Consider the following 23,311-nt stretch of genomic DNA (forward strand, 5'->3'; position numbering starts at 1 on the left):
TTAACCACTAAGACACAAGCAGTGCTACTCCTTGCCTGGGAATATCAGTGTAAAACATCAAAGTAGTAGGAAAATACTTTGCGCTTCCGTCTCTTTACCTTTACGCTTCTTTCTCAAGCTTGCTGCTGAAAGGACTCCTACATCTTGAGCAGCATCTTCAGCTGCTAACAGAGGGTTTCCCTCACTTGCAAAGAGTGGGTTAGCTAGAAGTGGGTAAGCTTGTTTAGTGTGTCTTCCAGAAGTGTGTAAAGACAGAGCTAACAGCCTGCTGAAAAGAACTGGGCAGAAAAGAAATGGCAAAGATTCCTAGGTGCTAAGAGGAACGGGGTTAGAAGTTACTGTCATAGTGAAGCAGTGCTGAATTTGGCTTTTCGCACCAAGTATAAAACTTGGACCTCTTTGATTCAAAAAAAAAAAAAAAAAAAAAAAGTCCTGTGACCAACAGGCGTTGCTGTATGGCTAGTGCACTTCTCCTAAGCCTGAAAATGGGAGCCCCAGACATAAATACAATCTTCCACTGGTTTTAACACGAGAGGTGTCTGAACAGCTCACCTGCGGATACGGGGTGGGTACAGACAGCAGCACAGCCAGGTTGCATTACTGAAGTTTTTGAAAAGAGGAAGGCAAGAAGTGATAGTAACAGCTGAAATCCTAAAATACTCATGGTAAAGGAGTGGAGCAAGATGCAACATGCCCTTTTGCTCCATCTTCTTACTCCTTTGTAAAACTGCTGAGTGCAGCGTTCTGTAGTACCAATTTTTTTGCTGTTGGTGGCTATGATGATTCTGCAGTGATTGATTATAACCTGTTAGTTAACAATGCAAGTCTAGTAACTGTATGTCCACATAGGATACTTAAAACTTTAAATGCAGATCAGTGCAAAATTAACAGAAAGAGCAATTTTATGAAAAATTATGCATTTTATAGTTGTTTGGGGTCAGTCTTTTGTTGAATAGAGTTTTAATCCAGGCAGTCATAGGTAAAGATTGCACAGGAATAAATGTTTTAGGTTTTAAAGCACAGAATGAGTTTTATCATGATGTAATCTAGAGCTTCTTAGTAGCTTGGGGCCTCACTGAAACCTCCTATCTGAAAGGCAGAGTAATGCAGAGCAGCTCCAGGACCTTGGCGCAGGTTAACCCAGGAGGCAGCTCAGCAACAGCTGCTGGTGGGGAGACGATCAGAAAGGTGAAAGTGCACGACCTCGTGGGTTGAGTGAGGTGAAAGCAGTTCACCAGGTAAAGCAAAAGCCATGTGCCCATGGAAAGCAAACCAGGGGATTCATTTGCTGCTTCCCATCGGCAGGCAGGTGTCTGGCCATTTCCAGGAAAGCAGGGCCCAGCACAGGTTCTTGGGAAGGCAAACACCATGGCTCCGAACGTCCCTTCTTCCTGCTTTTCCCAGCTTGTGCTGTGCAGCATGCCACGTGGCATGGGTATCCCGTTGGCCAGCTGGGCACCCTCCCATATCTCTGCGCCCCCCCAGTAGAGAAGTCCTTGCTCTGTAAGCGCTGTCCAGCAGTACCAAAACCATTGGTATGTTGTCAACGCTGTTTTCATCATAAATACAAAACGTAGCACCATACCAGCCATTAGGAAGATGTGGTGGTTTAACCCGGTGAGTTGAGATAAAGACAGTTTATTAAGACAGGAAAATAATAACAATAATGATGATAATAGTACTACTACTAATAATATATACAAAACAAGTGATGTACAATGCAATTGCCCACCACCCGCTGACCGATGCCCAGCCTAACCCCAAGCAGTCCGGCTGGCCCACCACATCTAGCCCCCCCCTGTATATTGTTTAGCATGACCCCAGATGGCATGGAATACCCCTTTGGGCAGTTTGGGTCAGCTGTCCTGGGTCTGTCCCCTCCCAGCTCTTGCTGCACCCCCAGCCTGCCCGCTGGCAGGACAGAGTGAGAAGCTGAGACATCCTTGGCTTGGTGTAAGCACTGCTCTGCAACAATTAAAACATCAGCATGTTATCAGCACTCTTCTCATCCTAATCCAAAACATAGCACTCTACCAGCTACTAGGAAGAAAATCAACTCCATCCTAACTGAAACCAGGACAGAAGAAAATTAACTCTACCCCAGCCGAAAGCAGTACAGATTTTTAATTGGAAATGCATGTAATCCAAGAATTGTACTGGACTTTCATATGGCCCGGGCTCTGCGTATTGCAGCGTAGAGCTATCAGAGCAGAAGCTTGGCGTGTGTTCTTGTTTGCAGGAATGTTAGGTGAGTTACAGGGATGAAACTCCTAGGAGACGTGAGATATTTCTTTTTTTTTTTCTGAGTGATTTGTTAGTAGTGATCACCAAACTCCATTAAAATTTAACTTTAACATTTTTCCAATATAAAACTGTACTCCATCATTTCAGAAGGTGAGATAGGGCTCTTTATTCTGCGGAACCACCAGAAGAGAAAAGTGAAATGCTGTATGAGCTGCACGAAAGGCAAGCTTCCCACACCAGGGACAAAACGAAGGCATGAGACTCACTGCGCATTTGTGGAGCTGCATGTGAACATGGCCAAGCAAACCATTGAAGCTTTGAAGTGCTGTCCTCATCAAAAGCACTCTGTAATATGTTGTGGACTTCAGATTACTCCTTTCCATGCAGTGCAGCGATTGTTTGCACAATAGAAGTCATTTCATGAAGGACTGGCACCTTTTTGTCACTCATGTGTTAGGATACCAGGGCTGCGCCCTGCCCCCCAGCTCTATGTTTTGTGAGTACAAGGGTGGGTGAACTGGGGGGGAAGTTTCTGAAATGTGATGCTCCTGTGTAATTTACATAAGATTGCAGCTGCCACAGAAAAGCTGGGCTATGTGCCAAACTATTCTCTGGAGACCACAATCTTTTTGCACCACAGCTAAAAACCAGGAGCCAGTACGACTGGTGGGTTTTGTTCTGGTGCTGCAGCAGGTTTGGAGGCATCCGACCCCTACCAGTGCTCGTCAGCACCCTCCCCCAAAAGGAGCACTTCGATCAGTTACATATTGCTCCGGGGATATCTCGTTTATTTTCTGGAAACACACTTAGGCTGATAGGGCGGTGGTGGTAACAGCCAGTGGAATTTAGCTTCTGGTCCATCACGGATTTTAGTGGGAGCCTAGTAAAGATCTAGGCCCTGATCAAGGCTTGACTCAGATAGATAGGGTGACCTGTTTTGTCTAGTTTTTAAATAACTTCCTTAAAAATACTTACAATTGGTATTTATAAGCACTTAGGCTATGGCTGGTGCTGGTAGAGTTGTACTGATGCTGGCTTAAACTGAGACTTGCTTGATTTCCTCAGTACGGGAGCAGCGTATTCAGATGTTTTTCTGCCATTGTTACTTTCTGAACAAAAAAAATCCTCATTATTCCTGAAGTTCATGTCTGTGCACTGCTTAAGTTTAATTTTTATCATCCTTTTACAGCAGTTACTCTTTCTTTATGATACTCCTCTTCACTTATGCCTCCCCTTCACTTTAACCTATGCGATGCCTCCCCTTCACTTTAACAGAAACTTTTAATAATACAGAATTGCAAGAAAGAGCTCTGAATCTGTGCTTTTTTGTGTTTTGTTTGACCACCCTTGGAAAGTGGTCCAGGGCAGTGGGAGTCCCAATCCGTGGATGGATTTCAGAGCAGTGGGGACATGGGACTAAGGGTCACAGTTCAGTGATTGGACTCAGCAGGCCAGGTTGATGGCTGGACCTGATGATCTTGAAGGTCTTTTCCACCCTGATCAGAAAGACTGCTTTAATCCTGCTCAGTTAAGATCTGCAGTGCTCTGCCTGCACCTGCGGTATGTCTGAGAGCCTTGGCTGCAGTAGTTGGATTCCAGGTTTGGAACCACTCTGTGGATCGTGCTGACTCAGTAGCTTCCAAGTAAGTGCCAAGCGGAAAGAGGCATACCTCTGGCTCTGGCTCTGCAGAAAAGCAGTAGCTCAGTACGAGGAGTGCCTGTTTATGCACTGCAGAGGCTCTGACAGCTCAGGCAACACGTTACCCAAGCTACATCTTCCCATCTCTAGAAAATAATGTGAGGCTGAAAGCAGCTTGCAATCCTCTGTTAAAATCATGCTGGTGTTAGCTTGCTAAGCAAATACTTCATTCATTTCACCAAAGTTTGCTATTTATCAAATAATTTCAGAGGAATCCAGGCTATATCTTTCTTCAGCATAATTAGATATTTGCCAACCATAGTTACAATTCTCTAAAATGTAGTTAATCTAGTGCTGACTGTAATTAAGTACAGTAAATATTTTACAATTGTCTTATTTTTATTGAAGAGGGATGGATAGGCATGGCATTGATGTCTTCTGCTTTACATTTAATCTTTGAGATAGTAGATCCTATAAAGTTTTCAAATAGTGTGTGCGTGTAATTATCTTGTAAGGGATGGCGGTCTTCCATTTTTAGGTCCAGGTTGGAGAGGCTGTATCCCATACATTACAAAGATGTGCTGGGAGCTATATGTAAAAAGAATGTCCTTCAAAAACAACAATTAAAATATATTATTGACAGGTTCCTAACAGGATTTGTTGAGGTAATGGATATTGCACTTTTTTTTTTACGGAGTAAGTTTCAAATTTGATTACTTTGCAAGCTTCGTTTACTTCACATTCTTCGCCCTCTCCCTCACCCCATACAAACAAAATAATAGTTTGAATTACTTTAGTACAATTAGCAGTCTTCTCTGGGGAGAACTTGGTACTACATTGATTGAGAGTATCATGAGACAAGATTGAGATGTTTTAATATCAGTAGGGTTTGGTAGGTTGTTTGTGGGTTGTTTGTGTTTTTTTTTTTGGGGGGGGTGGAATTCTTATAACTAGGGAACAGATTAAATGGTTTATATGAAGAACTGGTGGTGAGTTTGTTTTTCCTTAACATTAGAAAAGCCGTAACGTGTCCACTGAAATGCAATTGCTTTAAAACTCATAGATTCAGGTTATATAGTTACCTTACCAAAAGCAAGTGTTAATAAGCTCTGCAAGACACTGTGTTACTCAGAGTCTTTGTGCTCTATTCCTAAAGAATTTCTCTTTCTATTGACTTTTAGGACCCTTCAAAGTCGTACAAGAAAGCTGGAGATGTCGCAACAGTTGAATTACATGTGGAAGAAGGTATACAAGTAGAAACAAATCCTTTATCTAAGAAAGTTTCCCCATTGCACTCTGAAATGACAGATTATATAAAGTCATCTCCTCCAACTCTTATCAGTAGCCATAATTCTGACTTAAAGGATAGAACACAAATTAATGGAGCAACAACTGTAACAGAGAAATTGGCTCAGCTTATTGCAACTTGTCCTCCTTCGAAGTCTTCCAAAACAAAGCAGAAGAAGCCCGGAAGTGGAACTGCATCTGGTTTGGTTAAAGACTCTGGGAAGAAGCTACCAGGAACCATAACTGCTAGTGGGATAGTAAACAAAGATTTGATAAAGAAATTGCCAGGGTCTGGCATTGCTGTTGGATTGGTTAGCAAGGACTCAGGGAAGAAGCCATTAGGGATTGGTAGTGCAGCCATATTGGTTAACAAAGACTCTGGGAAGAAGCCACAAGGGATTGGCCCCTTAATTGGATTGGTCAACAAGGACTCTGGAAAGAGGCCGGCAGGGATCAGCACTCCAACTGGGTTAGTTAACAAGGACTCTGGGAAGAAACAGCCAGTGACCAGCTCTGCAATTGGATTAATCAACAAAGATGTTGGGAGGAAGTTTCCAGGTATCAGCACTCCAAGTGGATTGACTAATAAGGAGTCCGCAAAGAAGGCAGTAGGGATTGGCACTCCAGCTGGATTGATTAACAAGGATGCTGGGAAGAAGCTGCTGGGAATAAATAGTCCTACAGGATTGCTTAGCAAGGATTCTGGGAGAAAGATGCCAGGGAATGGCAGTACGACAGTTCTCACTAGCAAAGACTCTGGAAGAAAGACACCAGGGATTGGAAGCCCAGTGGGACCAGTTAACAAGGACTCTGGGAGGAAGATGTCAGGAATTAGCAGTCCGGTGGGATTGGTTAACAAGGACTCTGGAAAGAAGCCAACAGGAATCAGCACTCCAGTGGGTTTGGTTAACAAGGACTCTGGAACTCTGAAAGCAGACACTCTTACGCCTGCCTCAGAGCCCTTTAAGCTTCCTTGTAATTCAAACCTCGGTAGCCTCGAAAGCCATGATTCTGCAGATCTACTGAAAGAAAATACTACCAGCAAAACATTTGAGAAGCATATTATGAGGCAAAGTAAAGAAAGTATCTTGGAAAAATTTTCAATTCAGAAAGAAATTGCTGATGTGGGCAAGGAGATGTTTAATGAAGGAATCTGTGTTCCACAGGACAGTTACTCAAGTAGTGAAAAAGGGATTTATGAAGCATCTAAGCATGAAAAACAGCCTCCAGTATATTGCACTTCACCAGACTTCCGGACAGGAGGTGCTTCAGATGTATCCACAGCAAAGTCCCCGTTTAGTGCAGTAGGAGAGGGAAATCTCCCATCACCTTCACCCACGGTGTCTGTTACAACCTTAAACAGGAACCTCTCAACAACATCTTCCCAGTTAGCATCTAACACGTTGCATTTAAGTTCCACAGCTGATCTCTTAGAAGGCATTTCAGATCAGATGGGCAAAACTCAGTTTTCGCCTGACAGTACGCTTCTGAACATAAACAGAACATTGAACCATACTCTGAGCACCGATTTTAAAGGTGCTGATAAAGATCTAAATGATTCGAAAGCTTCTTATGTAGAAACTTCAAGAACTAGTCCCTCTATAGGAAAAAAGCCGATTTTGGCAGCTGAAACAAGCATTCATGCTACTGTCACCCCTTCAGTAGTTAGTTTTACAAGCTTGTTTAGTAGCAAGCAGTTCCTAAAGATTGGTGCAATAGCTGCATCAGATAAATCCTGCCAAGGAGCAAAAAATCTGAGCGCTAGTCAGCAATCAAAACCTTTGAAGAAGAGAAAAGGAAGGAAACCACGATGGACTAAAGTGGTGTCAAGAAACACGTGTCGACCTCCAAAGGGTCTGGAACTAGAAAGGTCAGAGCTTTTTAAAAACATTTCATACAGTGCACTATCAAACAGTAACTTGGAACAGGCCAAGTTCTTGAAAAACATAGGATCATCTACTTTCGTGGAGCACGAATTTGTCAAACATCAGTTGCCAAAACTGAATGAGGCTAATGGGCAGTCTCTTGCACTGTTAACTGAGACTGACAAGCAGACTCAAAAGTTCTACAGCACTCACAAACAACCCTCAAGTTTGTGTATGTCGGATGATTTCTTACCTGACATGTATAAACCCAAAAGAGGAAGACCCAAATCAAAGGAGATGCCAGAGCTGGAAGGTCCCCCCAAAAGAACTCTAAAGATCCCAGCATCAAAAGTCTTTTCAGTGCAGTCAAAGGAAGAGCAAGAACCTCCCATTTTGCAGCCTGAAGTAGAAATTCCTTCCCTAAAACAGAGTTTATCAGGACAAGCTTTTCCTAAAAAGAGAGGGAGACCTAAAAGACAGATCAGGTCATCGATTAAAATGAAGCCGCCTATTCTTTCTGTGGCGCCTTTTGTTGGATCAGAGAGTTCAAACAAGATAGAGTCTGAAAGTGATCAACATCGAAGTGGGGATTTTTTTGAGAGAAAGGACCAGCTCCGAGGGCCAGAAGAAGTCCAAAAACCTAATATTTGTAGCATGACTGATTTGGAAGTAGACTCAGACAGAAAAGTTGCCAAGAGAAACAATGGACAGTTAATGAAAACAATTATTCGAAAAATAAATAAAATGAAAACTTTGAAGCGAAAGAAACTTTTGAATCAGATTCTCTCTAGTACAGTGGAACCAAATAACAAAGGGAAAGTGCAATCTAAACTCCACAATACGGTGTCAACTCTTGCTGCCACTTTTGGTTCAAAATTAGGCCAGCAAATAAATGTCAGCAAGAAAGGAACAATTTATATAGGAAAAAGGAGAGGAAGGAAACCTAAAGCTGTCCTGAATGGTATTTTAACTAGCAATTCTGCCGGCTTGACAGTTCTTGAGAAGTCTGCCCAGCAAACTCCTGGGACATCATTTGGACAAGTTCTTCCCCACTTGCTGCCTTCAGCAGCCAGTAGTTCTGAGATTCTTCCATCTCCCGTTTGTTCTCAGTCTTCTGCCGTGAGTGGGGGACAGAGCCCCGTCAGCAGCGACGCCGGATTCATTGAGCCCAGCTCTGTGCCGTATTTACATATCCACTCCAGACAAGGAAGTGTTGTTCAGACACTTGCGATGAAGAAAGCTGCTAAGGGAAGGAGGAGATTATCTCCACCTACGCTGTTGCCAAACTCTCCTTCTCACTTGAGTGAGCTGACATCCCTGAAAGAAGCTACTCCTTCCCCAGTGAGCGAGTCTCACAGCGACGAGACGATACCCAGTGACAGCGGGATAGGAACAGATAATAACAGTACTTCGGATCGAGCAGAGAAGTTTTGTGGGCAAAAAAAGAAAAGGCATTCATTTGATCATGTTTCCCTTATTACACCTGAAACTTCCACGGTTTTAAGCAATCTCAAAGAGAAGCATAAACACAAATGCAAGCGCCGAAGTCACGATTACCTTAGCTACGACAAAATGAAGAGGCAGAAGCGAAAAAGGAAAAAGAAGTATCCTCAACTCCGAGGCAGGCAGGACCCAGATTTTCTAGCTGAATTAGAAGAATTAATAAGTCGGTTAAGTGAAATTAGAATAACCCACAGAAGTCACCATTTTATACCGCGAGACTTACTGCCTACCATTTTTAGGATAAATTTCAATAGTTTCTATACTCACCCTACTTTTCCTTTAGATCCGTTGCACTACATTAGAAAACCTGACTTAAAGAAAAAGAGAGGCAGGCCTCCAAAAATGCGGGAGGCTATGGCAGAAATGCCTTTTATGCATAGTCTCAGCTTTCCTCTCTCCAGTACCGGGTTCTATCCCTCTTACGGCATGCCTTATTCTCCATCTCCCCTTGCAGCTGCTCCCATAGGGTTAGGTTATTATGGAAGGTACCCTCCAACCCTTTATCCTCCTCCACCTTCCCCATCTTTCACTACCCCACTGCCACCACCTTCCTACATGCATACAGGCCATTTGCTTCTCAATCCCACCAAATATCACAAGAAGAAGCATAAACTTTTACGCCAGGAGGCTTTCCTCACAACGAGTAGGACGCCGCTCTTGTCAATGAGCACCTACCCCAGCGTGCCACCTGAAATGGCTTATGGCTGGATGCTTGAACATAAGCATAGACATCGCCACAAACACAGAGAACATCGTACTTCTGAACAGCCACAGGTTTCCATGGACACTATAACAGCTAACAGCTCTTCAAGAACTGTTCTGGAGTCCTTGAAGCGCTACAGATTTGGGAAGGAGGCTGTTGGTGAGAGGTACAAACACAAGGAGAAACACAGGTGTCATATGTCTTGTCCACACCTGTCACCTTCAAAGGGTTTGCTAAGCAGAGATGAACAATGGGTCAGGAGAGAGCCTTCGGAGACTAATTCGTTAGCACTGGGATTGCAGACACCGTTACAGATAGACTGCTCGGAAAATTCCCCAGGTCTGTCCCTGGGGGGATTTACTCCCAGCTCGGAGCCAGCCAGCAATGATGAGCACACAAATCTTTTCACAAGTGCAATAGGCAGCTGCAGAGTCACGAACTCTACCAGCACCAATGGACGTAAAAAATTAACTGACAGCCCTGGACTCTTCAGTGCACAAGACACCTCGCTAAATCGACCCCTTAGAAAGGAACCATTGCCTTCTATTGAAAAGGCACTGCAGCCTCTGTCAGGTAAGGGAGCTCTAATTGTATCATTTTGTATGAGCCTTGCTGTTTTATGTTCTAGCGAATGTGCACTAGTAAAGGGAAGCAAGTATAGCTTTGGCTTTGTGGCAATTTTTCTGCGTTGAATTTCGGTATTACTAGCGCTTTTGTTCTTGAGAATTTCTACTATTACAGTTCTGCATATCTTTTGGTACAGACTTCTGGGACTGTGTAAGTACCTCCTCCCACCAGATCTGTCTTGCTTTGTTATAGCAGTATATAAAGTTTTGCTAAGGATGCATTCTCATGAAAAGTTTTTTGTTTGTTTGTTTGTTTTTTTCCCTTACAATTTTAACTATCTAAATTTTCTCAAGGTTGCTGATACTGTAAAAGTCTTTTTTCTGCTTATTTTGAAGTTTGGTTGATTGGTTTTAGACTAATTATTAGTACTACTATTGCAAAGGACTACTTTATTAAACAAAACATTTCATATTTCTTTTATGACTCCATTTTAGGTATTTTGATAATTTTTACTGCAGTGTAGCTTTGAATCCCTGACTTGAGGCCTCTAGCAGTACCTTACAACAGTTGCTGAATGATTCTGGGAATGCCAAAGACCAAACTTTGTAGTGAGTGCTTTATTAATAGCTGGGAAACTCATCTTACGTAGCCTCAAACAAAAGTGGAACGGAACTAGCTGAGGCTGTGTATACAGAAAACTGCAATGACAGTATCAGAAGATTGGTGTTCAAGGGAAGGGCCTGGTCTCTGAAGCTATGAACTTCGTCATTTACACGACAGTAAGAACAGAATATGTAATATGAAGTTTGGGACTGGAACAAAGTATATTACACCTCAGTTTCCCTACTGGCTTCATGTTGTCACTTCATGCTGTACTTCATTATTACAGATGTTGGTGGGAGTAATTTTCACATTTTACCCACTTCTGTCTTAATTGCCACGGAGGTTTTAGTGAGAGCACATAACAAAGATAATATGCAGAAGACAAAAGTGTGGCTTGTGCTTTTATTTGCTTGCTTCTGTTGCATAAAAGAAGCCTGATGTTTTCTCCTCCCTTGCTCTAATCCTTGTCTACACTCTCCATGGTAAATTTAAATCATTTACCTAAAACCACTTGTGACTAATACTTCACAGACCAAGAGCTAAGGAAACAGCTAACTGTCAATAAGGAATACTAACTCTGCACATTCCTTACTTTCATCTTCCTCCTTTTCTTGTAACGCCCCCATTCTGATGCCTCCTGCCACCTCCATGCTCTCACTACAGTGCCTTGCATGGATGGAGGTTTTATTTTGCCTTTGACTTTGGCTTTTTTGGTTGTTTGGTTTACTTCATTATTTTAAGGGCAGTTGGAAGTGGCTGGATTGTTTTACAAGTTGTCCATTCACCCAAGAAGCATAACTTTTGATGATATATTTAAATAGTGTGTATCTAAACAGTTAGTTTTTGGGTGGTTTTTTTGTTTGTTTTTGAAAACATGCATTTGTTTTATGGTCCAGTATGAGGAAAGTAAAGTACATTGCATAAAATGTAGTTAGAAAAACATAAATTTTAGGTTTTTCATATCTCTGCTTTATTATTAAAATTACTTGTGGGGAGAGTGTCAGGAGAAAGTGGTAAAGCTGTAAGATTGCTTCTCCTGCTGCAGTGGAAAGACAAATTCAAAGTGCTAGGTCACTGAAGGGTTAAATTTGTCTCTGAGGATTGAAGAATTAGTTGTGGTAGCTTGTGCAGTTCAGGGAATTTCCTGAGGAATTCCATTACAGTGAATGATCTGACTTGGGTTTTTATGAGGAACAGCCTAATTAAAGGAAAAAGCAGAGATGCTTTAAGCTGAAACCTGCTAGTGAAGGCTCTGAATCACTCTCCCTCTTGGAGTGTTTAATTGGTTCATCAGATGCAATGTATCACTTCCAGTGCGTGTATTTCCCGCAATTGCAACCAGCTGTTTTATTGTGACACCAGCCTTCAGCTCAGCATTCATCTCATTCACAAGGAGCTCCCAGTGCCCCGCATCACGTATGTGCAGTACATCAGAGGACTTAAGACTGCATCTAGAAAAAAGCTGCGTGTTAAGGGCCTCTATTTTTGTTTAGATCGATGTCAAGTAGCAGAGTTGTTTAGTTTTTTATCTCTGCTGCTGACTTGTGATTCTGAAGCTATTACCGTGAAAGACTTAGATATTTTTGTGTACTTCATAAAATAGCATAGATAGAGAAAAAGAATGAGGTACAGCAAAGATTTTTTTTTTATTTATTAAACCAGATGCAGTTAAGGTGCATGGTGGGGGGAACGCTGAATCAGAGCTGTTAAAAAGCAAAGTCCAAGACCAGCATTGGGCAGTGCTTCCTAAAATTGTCCTGTATGATCCGTAGGGGACATTCATGATAGTTTATTTCAGAAATACCCACCTGAAAAATACCCTTCCTTTCCATAGATTTTTTGAACCGACAGATGCTGTGATTTCAGCTGATGCTAGCCGGTCTCTGGTTGCTTGTCTCAGAGTTGTAATCCAAATGCGGATGTTTTGGGGAAGGGATGCTAGCGAGTGTTGGTATCTCACAGGAGATGGAGTTTAGAGATGTTTACATGCTGGAGATGTGTTGTTTAAAACAGGCAGCTCACACTCCGACACCAAGGCCCCTAGGCTGTAACTTTTTGTCTTTAAATGGTGAAATAGGCGGTAGGTCTGTTGTTGCTGCCTGTGGCAGCGTTCTCGCCTGCTGCCTTGGCTCTGGAGAGAGCAACTGGGAGCGCGTCCCAAAAAGGGTATGGAAGCACAGCGGGTGACGGGCTCGGTCTCGTGTCCACGAGGCAAAACTGCTTTGCGTTGTACACGAGCAGCGTAACAGCGCCTGCTCCGATCAGGGGTCCTGCAAAAAAAAAAAAAGCAGGGATTTATTCTTAAACCGTGAAGCGAGGATGTAGAGAAGCGAGTATCGCGGGCTCCTTCGTTGTGTCGTGTTCCCTTCCTGGCATGCTTTTGTTAGCCGGCTGCCAAAGTCGAACCAGAGTCGCCACGGGAGAGCCCGGGCTGGGCGCTGTGCGGAGGAGCAGGGCAGTGGTGGGCACCTTGCCCCTTTCAGCCGGGGCTCGCAGCGGTGTGGAAGCGCGGGCGGCTCCACGCCTCGAGTGGTTCGGGACGAGCCTGTGGCAGAGCGGCCGCGGTGGGCTCACAATTCCTGGAAGGAAAAGGAGAACCAAAACAAGGCGGCCCGCGGGGAGCCGCTCAAACGCGAGGGCGGGCCTGGGGCCCGCAGGCCGAGGGAAGCCCGCGTTTCCAGGCGAGGCCTCTCGGCGTTTCAGCCACCGCCGGGCCGCTGCCGGTACCGGGTTTCCACCCGAGCACCGGGGCCGAGGCGCAGCTCGGGGCCGGGCCGCGGGCAGCGGCGCCCCCTGCCGCTGCTGGGCTGGGCCGGGCCGGGCCGCCTCGGGCCTGCAGGGAGAGGCCTCAGGGAACGAGAGCGAGCGGCCCCCGGGGCCCTCTCGCTTTTCTTCTGCCCTAGGACAGCCATATAACCTCCTCCTGCTTAGAGCATGTAGTCTTCTTCTTCCTTTTTTTTTTTCTCCCTCTTTTTCTGATCTTTTTTTTCCTCTCTGCTTCCTGCTTCACCTCTTTTCCCTCTCTGCTTTGCCTCTTTCCTCTCTTTTCTCCTTAACCCCCCTTGTTTTCCTGAGGTCCCAGGACATCTGTTTTAATCTGTGCAGCATGAAATCAATGTCTCTTACAGTTCTTTACTAGAAAAATTGATTCTGGAATAAGGAAACAATTGTTCTTTCTAAGATTAAGCAACTGCATGTAGTCTCCCTGTAGAGTCCCAGTACACCTTCCTTTCTGCCTGCATGTTGTAGAAACAGACTGTTCAGAAGCCACCTCAGGAGCCCCTCAGCACCATCTCTACATCAAGATGCCATACAGGAAAACCTGAAAATCTTCACAGGAAGATTTCTGGTTTGCAGCTCAGGACAATGTCCAGCAGCCTTACAGTCATGCCCTTGCTGAGAAGAATTCCTGAGAAATTAAATCTGATTCTTCTGCCTTGTCAAGAATTTAGAATAATTGGAACAGTGGTATTGTTTACTTCCTGTCTCAATGGAACATTTCTTAGTTGTTACACCATGAGCTAATAATACCCATCATAAAAGTTCTGGACTCCTCAGTACTACAAATACATGGACATACTGCAGTGAGCCCAGTGAAAAGCCAAAGGCGGCTGAGGGATTGGAAATTCCGTCATAGCGAGGCTGAGAGAGCTGGGATTGTTCAGCCTGTAGCAGAAAATACTCAAGGGAGATCCTATCTATGCTGCCCGTACCTGATGGCAGGGGTTAAAGAAAATGGAGCCAAACTCAGTGCTGTCTAGTGAGAGGACAAGGGGCAGTGGGCGCAAACTCAAGTACAGGAAATGCTGTTCATACAGAAGAAAAAAATGTGCCATGATATGGGTGATTGAACCTCTGTCTCAGGTTGCCTAGGAAGGTTGTGGAGTCTCCATCCCTGGATATGTTGGTTGTTTTTTCCTTTTTTTTTTTTTTTTGCTTTTTACATAAAAGCCAATACTCAGATACCGAGCGATTCTTCCATATGGCTTATTTGTTGTCCTTTCTATGCCTTGGTTCTGTAAGAAATTCTGCTGTGATGGTTCAGTCCCATCCTTCTGTAGGTACATGCATCATAGCAAGCGTTCTTAAAGCTAAAAAACAGTAATATTAGTTTGAATATTTAACATCTACAGTGGGTTTTATTATCACTGCCAGACTGAAGTGAGGTGGTTTTTTTTTTGTGCTTTTGTCTTCCCTGATCTGCTTTTCAGGCACTCTGCCAACACAGGACAAACCTTCCCAGAGGCAGTCAGAGAGCACAAATTGCAGCCCTTCCAGAAAGAGATCAACATCTGAGAGCACATCTTCTACAGGCAAGTAATATTTGCTGATCTTGTTTTGGGGACCAGAGCAATACTAAGATCTATACTGCTATAGGCAGCTAAGACAACATTGTTATAATTTTACAGCAGCAGTATTTTCATGGAGATGCTGAGTTTTTCTGCTTAGAGTTTAGGATACAAGTGCTTCAGGTTGGACTGTAGCTGGTATATATGGACTGAGCTGGTATATATGGAAGCAGCAGCATAGCTATGGAGTTTAGTTCCTCACTGTGTTAAATTAGTCTTCATGAAGCTTGAGTCTTTAATTGCTAGTAAGACCTGTGACACTACAGTTAATCAATGAATTAGATGAATAAATTCCTCTGTAGGGAAGAGCTTGGCTTCTGGGCTGCTCCAAAAGTAGATAACTGGTAGATAACTATTAGGATCAAGAGGGGGTATGCTGATGTGTTGTCTTTGTCATATGTGAGAATCTTGCTAAGATGATGGAGGATGACAAGTAGCTCGTCCATCCTGGTCAACCCCAATTGTATAGTTGTGAATGAACCTAGGCAGGTCAAAAATCACAACAGGAGAGAGTCTGAAGTACTGAAAGGGCTGGAAACTCCTCATCAGTTCTGTCAAACAAGAACTTCTGCACAAATGTATTGTGAAGTTGAGCAAATGTATGCTGGCGAGATGTCAATGGAGTTGGCTTTGTCAGCCATGGGGTGACATGCTACACAGGTTGCTGCTTGAAGTCCAAATCCGTTCACTTGACAAAGAAGGGAAAGCCTATATTTGTGTACCAATTTGCTAATTTTGGGAAGTACAGCTTAAAAATAAGCTCAGAAAAGACAGGTAATAAAAACATATAGATAATATAAACACTGAGAAGCTCAGCAGAGGCTTAAAATTTGAAGGGAGATAAAGATAGCATATCATAGAAAGAGGAACAGGGAGAGGGATGAGTCAGAAATCTAATAAACAAACCAATATACTAATGCAAAAAAGGTTGGAAAATAAATAGGATTAGATAGAAATGTTTGAAGGCTAGTTAAAAGATTGAGTAACCGGCACAGTGAACACTTAGTGGGGTAGTTCACTACAAAGGTATTCACACTGAATAATGTAACCTTTGTAGAAAGGCTAGTCAAGGAAGAAAGCAAAGGGCTTTTCACCTCCTTATATCCCAAATGGAAGGGAGGTTTTAGAGCCACAGAAGATAACTTGAGTGATACTTAGTGGTAAGAAAGCTTGTGGGCACTATCATCATAATCTACCACAGCCCATTGGGCCAAGAAGATGAAGTACGAAAGGCATATTTGGCACAATCTGCAGCATCTTTCAAAGAGCCTTTAGCAGCAGTAAGAAACCAGTGTGACGTTCATGGGGAAGGGAATCCAGCAAGATAAAAACTTACGAGCAAAGCATGGAGGATAGGTTTTTTCAACCATAAAACAGGAAAAGCAATAGGAAGAGAGACTCCTCTAGATTTGATTGTGATCATTAGGGGGGAACAGACTGAAAATGTCAATGTGAAATACAATATGAATGAAAGATGCATGAAAAAAATATCCTTAGGAGGCAGTTGGATAGTAAACAGTAAACTAAAAACAGTGGATTTCATGAAGGAAGGTATCAGTGAGTTCAGGTCTTGTAGGTATGATTTCTTAGAAGGCAAATTTAATGGAAAAGAGTGCTAAAGGTAGGCTCACACCACTAAGAAGTGTCATTCGGGACATGAACTGGAGATGATGGATGAGAAGAAGCATGTGACAAGACTAGCTTGGCAGAATCATGACCATTTAGTCATCCCAAACACAAGCAAAAAAGCATGTAGAAAGTTAAAAGTTCCTGGTTTGAAATGTAGGACAGTTTACTAAAGCTAATTATAAAAGAACAGCACAAAAGTGTGAGGACAAAAATCAGAAAAAACAAGAACTAAAATGAGATAAAAGTAACAAGGGACATAAAGGTGGAAGAATCCATCCTGTGAGTACATGTTAACTAGAAGAAATGCAGGGAACAGCATTGTTCTTGATGTTTAGCAAAAGGGGGAAGGCTTTTCTCAAGTGATACTAAGAATCACAGTGTGTCTGAAGTACATGTAATATGGTGTATTTTTTGCTTCAGTTCTCATTAGAAAGGGCATTAAGATCTAGGCATCAAGTTCCATTCTAGTCCGGTTTCTTGTTATTCTTATGGTAGATAAACAGCTACTTAAGCTGGCACCTTTTAAGATGAAGAATGCATTTCTATGTTAGCTGCTGTTGTATAACATCACACCTTTCTCTTGCTCGTGCACCATACTGCACTTAAAATTGCAAATTGACAGTTAATATTGTGGAAGAGCAATACTTGTCCTCTCCTTGATTTTCAGTCTAATCGTGTCTTTGACGTGCAGTCAGATTTTTACTGTAACTGTCTGTTGCTGCTTTCTATTCACGGTTAACTTTCTTTTAAAGAAAAGGTCTTACGTTTCAGTGGGCTGGGTGACAGACAAACGTGCACGTTTGTGTGAGTGGAAAAGCTGTGGGTCATTGCACGTAGTGTATCTAGTGTATGTGTACAGATTATCCAGCAATAGTTTTGGAGCACTATTTCATCTAGTCCTTAAATGATAGATTGGTGAGCTGCAGAAAAAGTAAATTGTATCAACGTATAAATTACTTCAGTAATATCACAGTAATTTGCTGGATTAATAGGACAGCCGCTAAGTCAGAGTGTGCCCAGTTATCTGTTAACAGCATGAAGTGACTTGTAGTGTACTCAGCAGTCATTCTGCAAGGCACTTACGAGATTTGAGCCTTTTTTTGTAGGGAGGCAAGACTCGTGCAGTCACACTGGGAGTGAGTATGTAGATGTTGCTCTGTTGGACTTTCACAGCTACAAAACTGTTGAATCCCTTGACCAAATTGTCAGAGGGAAGGAGATCTGAAAATGTTCTTTTCCTGTGTATTCCCGGGAAGCTGTCAGCCATGTAGTAAAAAGAGACCCTGTTTGCAGTACCACTGCCACTGAGGAAAATACAATGTAAGCTTACCTGCTTGTGGGACACAAAAAATCCTTAACTCTGACCGATTTTATATGGAATCCCAGTTGCAGAAAAAGCTGCTGTTAGAATTCAGACATTCTTAGACAGTGAAGTTGATTGCAAATTCGTAGGAAACATCCTTAGGATATGTACTTACAGAACTACTTATTACAATTTCCATATGTAAAGAATGTGGCAAAACTGCTATTTCCTCCTCCCTTTAAACAAACATTGTCGCAGATGCTTTCTTCAGCATATGCTAAAGAAAATATTCTACAGTGAAGAAGTGTTCTCTTTCTCTGTCTTGTTACATTTGTTTTACTCGCTCAATTAAAAGGAGCAACAGCAAACTGTAAGGCTGTGTATAGGCAGGTGTTAAAAGTTCAGGCATTTCTTGTGCAGGAGAGCACAGGAATAAAACTGAGTCACAGGTTTTTCAGCTTCAAAGACACTGAAGTGATGCTGGTAAAGACCAGGCTTTGTTACCTTTTTATGCAGATTTGGCTGCATGTGGGATGTCAGTGCATTTGTCAGAGAGAGCTGCTTTGCAGCCAAGCAAGCATGCATGACCAGTGCTTCCAGCTGTTTTGGGGTTTGTGGTTCAGTTGTCTGATCCTTTTGGATCAGTTTCCAAACAGAACCACTAGTTCAAGGACAGCCACTAGACTTGGTGTCCAAATGCATTGTGTCATGCCGTTTGGTTATCATGGGCGGCGCAGCTGCTTACGGAGCTCACAGTGCTAAACAGATGGTGTTTCTGCAAGAAACTTTCAGCTCCCTCCCAATGTGTATTTAAAGACCATAAGAAAGCAGGGTAATTTGTCTTTATTATTTCATCTAAAATTGAAAGCTGAAAGTGTAAATCCTTCCCTTGCTTTCAGAATTATTCAGGCTGCTACGTTTTTCATGTGGTCGGTAGTGCTTACAGCAGTGCCTTGCAAGCATGTTGCATCTTTTTTGAGTCCTGCAGAAAGAAGAATTGTTCATAGGAGGATTTTTAGAAGTTGACCTGCTGATTCTTCTTCCTTTAAATCATTTCAACTCTGGGAACAGTGTTTTCATTTGCACTTGCAAATTTATTACTTGGGAAAATTGATGAGGAACACATTTCCCCAAAGTAACAGACTTGGACTAGAAAATACTTATTGTAAATTGTGTTGCATCTTTGACAGCTAATGCTTGATGTCTCTATTGCCAAAAGATACAAACCCTTTTACAGAAATATTTTGTCGTCTTTCCTTTAGCAGTTACATTAGTGCGTGCTTTTCAGTCTCCAGCTTAAGTTCCAATATATTTCTATTTGTTTGTGTTTCAGTGATTGGAGTACCTACACGGGGGACAAGGCTGGCAACTGCTGTTGATGATTCAGTGGACAGCTTACTGCAGCGCATGGCACAACATGAAGGCCAGGCTACTTTGGACAAAACCATAGAAGCAGTCATTGCAAATGTATCTGTTCCACCATCAGCTAGTCCTGCTCGAAACCACAACAGGGAGAGGAGCCTAGGAAAACAGGACAGCCTCGTAGCTCCAGCAATTCCAAGCAGCTCCTGCAGTGATAGTATCTCACTTCTGTCAGACAGATTACCAAACAGCTATTCCCCACATCATCTGAAGAGAAGTGTGGTTGAAGCCATGCAGCGACAAGCTAGGAAAATGTGCAATTATAACAAGATCTTGGCAACAAAAAAAAATCTTGACCACGTCAATAAAATTCTGAAAGCCAAAAAGCTGCAAAGGCAGTCACGGACAGGGAATAATTTTGTGAAGCGCAGGCCAGGTAGGCCCCGGAAATACCCAATGCAGGCTGTCGTCTCAATGCAAGCTTTCCAGGCAGCTCGACTGGTCAGTCAGGAGTTAGACAAAAGGGAAGAAAGCAGCAGTCCTTTACACCTTGGACCTGATACCATCACAGATGTAATTGAAGCTGTAGTGCAAAGTGTGAACTTGAATACAGATCACCGAAAAGGCTGGAAGAGAAAGAGGTGGCTTGCAGAGGAACAGGCCAGGAAACGACAAAAGTCTCTACCAGAAGAAGAACAGGAGAGCACAAAGAGGTAATTCTCCGTTAACCTCCGTTATATGTTGGCACTTACAACATTTCAGACCATCAGAGAATCCTACTCATACCAACTCTGCTCATTGCATTTGGTTTCACAAAGAAGTTTGTCGGTTTTAAGAAAGCTTAAGGGTCTTTCTAAGCTACCAAACATCACACCCTAAAATGTAATGGAATTGCAGGTAATCTAAAGCTTGTTTTTGTGCTCGTGTCTCAAGTGAAACATGTTTTCTGATTATCTCAATGAAAAATACATTTAATCTGCTGGTAACAAGTTTACTAATGAGGCACTTCAGCAAAGATCATCATGTGCTGAATAACAAACTATGGGTGCTACATGCTCCATGGGAACCTTAAGTGTGTGACTTCTGTGCATGATAAGCAAATATTTGCAAGTGACACAATGTCAGGTGAGATCAACTGATACACAGCAAATAAAGAGTAAAACCAAAGCTGCAAATAGGAGTTACAATATGCACCTGTCTTAGGAGTGCAATCGCTGGTAAAGGAACACACCAGAAGTCTCTGATTCAGTCTTCACATGCTTGTCCCCAAAGTCATCGGCATAAACAGATCAAGCTCTTTCAGAAGTCTTCCTTCCTGTGTTTTCAGAATAATTCTGGAAAATAATCATCCATTTGTGTTTCAGAAATTAATACTAAGATATAGACATTTAGAATTGCACAATTTTGCTGGAACTGTGTGTTCAAAGGATATATTGTATGGCTCTCCTGAAAGCTAAGAAAAGGTTTACCACGTACTATTTTTAGAGTACAAAAGCAGATAGTGTAAGTCACCTTCTAAATTATTGCACTAAGGCTCCAACCGGTAAATATTAGGAGTAATAACATTACTCTAAAAAGATTCTCCACTTTTTATGATTAACTACCACTTGATCATGATCATTGAGTTACATATTTAAATAGCTGAGGCACCTAGTAATTCAGAAACCTGGGCTTTTTATTTTGCTGCTGACCATGAAAAGGAATAATGACGTGGTAAGATAATGTTTATGGTAAGAAATACTGTCAGATAATCTTTACTTTTCCTTCCAGTTTTTCTGAGACAGCAGCTGAACCACCCAGTCCACATGATGCCCTTGGGAAACCACAGGAACCTGAAAACACTGAACAGCCTTTGCCTTCTCTTGCCCAGCGTGAGAAAAAAGCCCCTCGGCCCCCAAAGAAGAAGTACCAGAAGGCAGGGCTCTACTCTGATGTGTACAAAACAACAGAGTAAGTAATACCGGGGGAAAGTTGCTGTCTGATATTCCAGTGGAAACTGTCTTCTTTCAGCTAGAGCCATAAAGAGCTGCTACTAATAAGTAGCTGAAATAAAACCATCAACTTAATTCAAGCCTGTGAAAAATAACACACATGATAATTATCAGAATCTGACCCAGTGAAGATTTAAAATATAGCCCCAGTCAGAAAGCAGCCTCCAGCAGTCTGAAAGTGTTTCTGAGTATTGACCTTGAAGAAGGTAAGACAGCTGCTTTCTACAATCAAATGATCACAGTAGTAAAATTGCTGGCAGAGCTTGCGGTGTTCAGGAACCGAGTACCACGTCTACATAAAAGGGGCCATTACTTTTCTATTTTTATTGACTGAATGATGTTGAGTGGTCATCTTTGGTATGAAAGAATTTCAGGAACGCAGCCTGTTCATTTCACAGCTAAGTGAAGTTCATCTCCTTCGCTTTGTATGAGCTCTTTAGTGTAAAAATCGAGCGCTTCAGTGGTGTACGCTAGAAGGTGGGCATCTCCCGTTTCTGATAACCAGCTCGCTTCTGCTTCTCTTTGTAGTTACATAAGATTTCTGCAGCCATTTGGACAATTGTGCTGAAAGTTAAGAATTTGCACTTCTCTTAAATATGATCTGTCAAATTAAAAAGAGGGAAGTTTTTCACCTTCTGACTCATCCTACTTTGTAGACCACTTAAGGTTACACAGACTGCTGGGAGGCTGCTAGCATAGTTTTATCTGCTGTTCTGGTCACTTTCCTTTGCATTGTAGAATGAGGGCATGAGTAAGGGATCAAGACTCTAAGGAAGAACAAAGATCAAGGTCTGATCAAAGTGCATCTGTTTCTAATAGTTAGAAAGCATGCTCATTTGCAGCTCTGCTAAAATTTATAGTATTTGGATGTTCTGTCACAGGTATACACAGTCATGCAACACTCCAGTATTGCTTCTTAAAAACGAGGTGTGTGTGTTGCTTTAGGATGGGACCTGAGAATCTTTTACAATAAAACATCAGTGACATTGTCAGTCTTAGTCAGCCCCCAGAGAGAACCCTTACTTCATAGCCAGTAAGCAGATGTCATTTGAAAAACTGCATGAATACGAGAAACAAAAGTTGATGTTTGTGAGTGATGATGGAATCAAGGTCACTGCCATGGAGAAGGCCAGCACAAAGCTGACCTCTGCTTGCAATCCTCCCTCTCCCATCACATCTCATGTTGCATTTCCATGGAGGCTTGAAGAGTTCTGATTTGGTCTTCACATTGGTTCTTGCTCCACATAGCGAGTCCTTCCCTTGCACTGGTAATGATGTTTGTGATGAGCTGCTTGAGACTACTGAGGAAACTTTTCCCTATCAAGTAAGTAAATGCAGCCTACACAATCTGAGCTACCTTTCTTGATAGTATTTTGAACACTAATACTGAAACAAGGTATGGAGATGCATAATTGGGCAAGGACAGAACTGTGGCCATCTTGTTTTAGGTGTCCTGTCTTACACCAAGGTGCTGTGCAAAAGGCTGATCCCAGCATTTCATTTGTCCTGGCACTGGCTCTCTCCTTACTTTTACTGAGTTGATTCAGCAAACTAAATTGGCAATGTAGTAGTCACTTTTTTATAATTAATTTTCTGTTAATTAAACTTGCTGTTCCAGTTCTTTTGCACCGTCAGATGTGTGCCAGTGCAAGAGGACATCAGAAGTTCATTTTATTATTCTAATAATTTGTATAACTTGCAGCTGTGTGAGTATGAAAACATGATCTTAGTTGAAAACAAAAATGCAGCTCTGTAATTGTACGGCACCCTCTAGTGATGATACAGTTAAGTGTCATCATTGTTTCAAAAACAGCTTCTGCATTCTCTAGTTGATATTGTACAAAGAGAAACAGAGACAAATGATAAGTGCAATTGCAGACATGTCACTCTAAAGGCCATTTTCTTACCCTACTGCATCTTTCTCAAATTATTCTAAGTGTCCTTAGAACAGATAAAGTAGTGGAAGTTTTACTGACGTTTATTGTCAGCTTCTCTCTAGATCAGTTACATCCAACTGCTAAAACAACAGCACAGAAAATATTTGTCATTTCATTGCTAGTTTAGTCTGCTGTTATAAGAGAGAGCTGTACATTAGTTTCTCTGCTGCCACTTGAGTTGTACAATTTGCCTAACCAGAATTTCACTCCAGCTGACCTTGATGTAGAAATTTTATTAAAACACAGTGAAGAAAGCTCAAACTTTGTAATTCCTTGCAAATGAGCTAAGAACAAAAGGAGTGATGTCTGAAGTTAGCCTCAGTTCTACC

General features: G+C 42.3%; 1 protein-coding gene across 2 annotated transcripts in view; it reads left to right on the forward strand.

Moving 5' to 3' along the window:
• ASH1L (ASH1 like histone lysine methyltransferase) overlaps positions 1 to 23,311 on the forward strand; it is a 58,206-nt gene that overhangs the window by 10,126 nt on the left and 24,769 nt on the right. For both annotated transcript variants that reach the window (XM_084303153.1, XM_084303154.1), the window contains exons 3-6: positions 5,065 to 9,814; positions 14,623 to 14,724; positions 19,026 to 19,767; positions 20,825 to 21,004. In XM_084303153.1, the coding sequence (XP_084159279.1) occupies positions 5,065 to 9,814; positions 14,623 to 14,724; positions 19,026 to 19,767; positions 20,825 to 21,004 (5,774 nt within the window). The remainder of the gene's footprint in view (positions 1 to 5,064; positions 9,815 to 14,622; positions 14,725 to 19,025; positions 19,768 to 20,824; positions 21,005 to 23,311) is intronic.

The sequence above is a fragment of the Netta rufina genome (genome assembly GCF_964035555.1).
Source record: "Netta rufina genome assembly, chromosome: 29".
NCBI lineage: Eukaryota > Metazoa > Chordata > Aves > Anseriformes > Anatidae > Netta > Netta rufina.